Source organism: Aegilops tauschii, chromosome 4 (assembly GCF_002575655.3).
Source record: "Aegilops tauschii subsp. strangulata cultivar AL8/78 chromosome 4, Aet v6.0, whole genome shotgun sequence".
Lineage (NCBI taxonomy): Eukaryota > Viridiplantae > Streptophyta > Magnoliopsida > Poales > Poaceae > Aegilops > Aegilops tauschii.
In genome coordinates this window covers 2,917,984-2,920,654 of record NC_053038.3, presented here as the reverse complement: position 1 = coordinate 2,920,654, position 2,671 = coordinate 2,917,984, and the positions used below count along the sequence as shown (strand labels likewise).

Sequence of the window (2,671 nt, the reverse complement as noted above, 5' to 3'; positions counted from 1 at the left end):
GTTCGGGTTCGACAACCCTTCCCATCTCTGGCTGTACCACTCCGACACTGGCGCCTGGAGCAAGCAGCCGGTGGCGGTCCTCGAGCCACTCCCCGACAACTACACGCACAAGACGATCGCCGTGGGAGGAGACAAGGGCACGGTGGCCTGGGTAAACCTCTCGGGCAGCATCGTCTTGTGCGACGTGCTCGACGAGCGCCCCACGCTCCGGTTCTTACCACTGCCGCCGCCGGTGGAGCCTACGGACGCGTCTACCCAGGACGTGGCCGTCGTCGGTGGCTCTACAATAATCAAGTACGTCGACCTGCAGCCCAGCACGCATGGCTGGAAGGCCGCGGTGTGGAGCATCGGCATTGGTACTAGTACTATCTTGTCTCCGGAGGACTGGCGCATCGATTACGAGCTCGACTCCTCTGAGTTGCGACCAGACATTGATGGTACCGTAGCTCCTCACATTGGCCTGCCCAAGCTGAGCCTGCAAGAGGACGGCATTGTGTACTTCCTCACCAAGGTTGACTACCGCCACACACACCTTATACACAGATGCTCGCCGAGTTTAGCCCGACCAGGAGTGTCGGTTTCTCCTTCGACTACGATGCTAGTAGGATCTCCAAATATCTCAGAGTTGCTCCACGTGTTAATTGAACACACCGTGGAGATAGTCATAGATCATGAACAACATACGAAATTAACATGCATGACATGGAAGCACACGTAAAGCAGCATTTATATTAGGGCGGATAATTAGCGGTTTATTGTCGAAACTATATTCATTCGATCTGACTTGTAGATCCGTGTAAAATTTTCTTTTAAGTTTTTCTTCTTATATTTTATATGTTCTTTTTTTCCTTATTCGAAAAGGGGAATGACCCCGGCCCTGGAGAAAAAAATTATGTTCTTTCATTTGACCGAGACTTCGTTAAATCTCAGTCGACTGAGATCTAGTCACACCCTTTAATGAAATTATGAACTGAGCATAATCTGCCCATCGGGATTCAGTTCCTAGACTTGGCACGGGTGATCACATTTCCCCCTGGATTTATTCTAGCTTTCCCCACACTATTCTTTCAATGGTATAGCATGGCTGTCAACTAGGAGGTGTCTATGACGACTTTCTTTATCTCAAGATCCGCTGGCTCAGTCTTTCAAAGGTGCTCATAGGATAGGGTGAGTGTGTGTGTTTGTCAGCATCTGTGTATGTATTGTGTTTCTCATAAAAAAAATTATGAAGTTTATATATTTGTGCCAATTTCTTTTATTTGGTGCAGAGCTCTAAAGTGCATCACCAAACGAATATCTTGTCAAAGGTTTATGTTGTACGACTAGATATAAGGTTTATATTGTCAAAGATTTACATATACGTGTTTATGATGAACTTTTTATATATAAATGGTGCTTTTAATTGAAGTATAATTTAGCATCAAGGGGATACAAACACAATGATCACACAACCAGTCTCTACATGATTAGAATGCAAATAACCAACATCAACACATACACAAGAAAGATTACATTTGCAAAAACCAGTCATACAAGACTGAAACTATAACTAGGCAGAGGAAAAAAGAAAAAAATGAATCGTTCAAAACAATAGATGATGAAATACAACACCCATCGGCATCAACCATCTCTGTACAACACAAGAAATGATACAATAAGGTGGACAATGCACTTATATTCCGACATTTATATGATTCATTCACTAGAGAATTATTGAAATGTTGAAGAATCATCTTAAATCCAAACATCAGTTGACCCAAATTATAGACCCAACCGACCAAAAATTATGCATCGAAATGTCAACTTCAAAATTCATCTAAAAAAACTACTCGGATGCACAATTATTTAAAAATCATCACAAAATTTAAATGACCGGAAGTACTTTTGAAATATAAGGTCGTGAATAACGGACAATAAGATGAAACCACAGCTCTCACAAGATCCCAAATCAAAGCAACAATGCGGCTGCGAAGCCAACCAGGAGCGAGAAGCATGCCGGCACCAGCGACGCGGCACCGTTCTTGGGCGCCGGAGGGGAATCCGGAGCGGGAGCGGGAGCGGGCGGCGCAAGGTCATGCTCGAGCGCGTGCACGGTGGCCTCGTCGACGTGGAGCGACTTCTCGAGGATGGCGTCCGGGATGCCAGACTCGAAGAGCGTCACGGGCAGCGAGACGGTGCCGGGGCTGGCGCTTCCGAAGGCCGAGAAGGCGCGCGCCATGTGCTCGCCGCCGTTGAACTGGAAGTGCACCATGCCCTTGGGGAACACAAACATGTCGCCCGTCTGCAGCGTCTGCGCGTACAGCTCGTTTTTGGTCTCGTCGACGAGGCCCACCATCAGCGGGCCCTGCACCACGTAGAGCAGCTCCGAGGCCCTGGGGTGGACGTGCGGCGGGTTGACGGTGCCGGGGCCGAAGACGAGCGCCGCGTAGGAGACGGACTGGCCCAGCAGCGCGGGGAACTCGGCCGCGGTGGCCTTGGACACTGTGAACTTGGCCGGGTTGGCGGAGTTGTCGGCGATGAGGCCGGTGTAGGTGAAGAAGGCGCCGTCGAGCACGGACGCGTTGGCGCCCGGGGGCACGACGAAGTCCGTGAGGATGTCCGGGTCGCTGGCGTGGGCGACGAAGGCCACACCGAGGAGGACGAGCAGAGTAATAAGAGGCGATGGCGCCAT

At 49.6% G+C, this 2,671-nt stretch overlaps 1 protein-coding gene across 1 annotated transcript; it reads right to left on the bottom strand.

The window, feature by feature from the left end:
- Positions 1–769: 769 nt before the first annotated feature.
- On the bottom strand, positions 770–2,671 carry LOC109774351 (germin-like protein 9-1). Its single transcript, XM_020333069.3, has one exon. It carries the CDS (start codon positions 2,669–2,671, stop codon positions 1,949–1,951), a length of 723 nt encoding a protein of 240 aa, XP_020188658.1. The 3' UTR covers positions 770–1,948.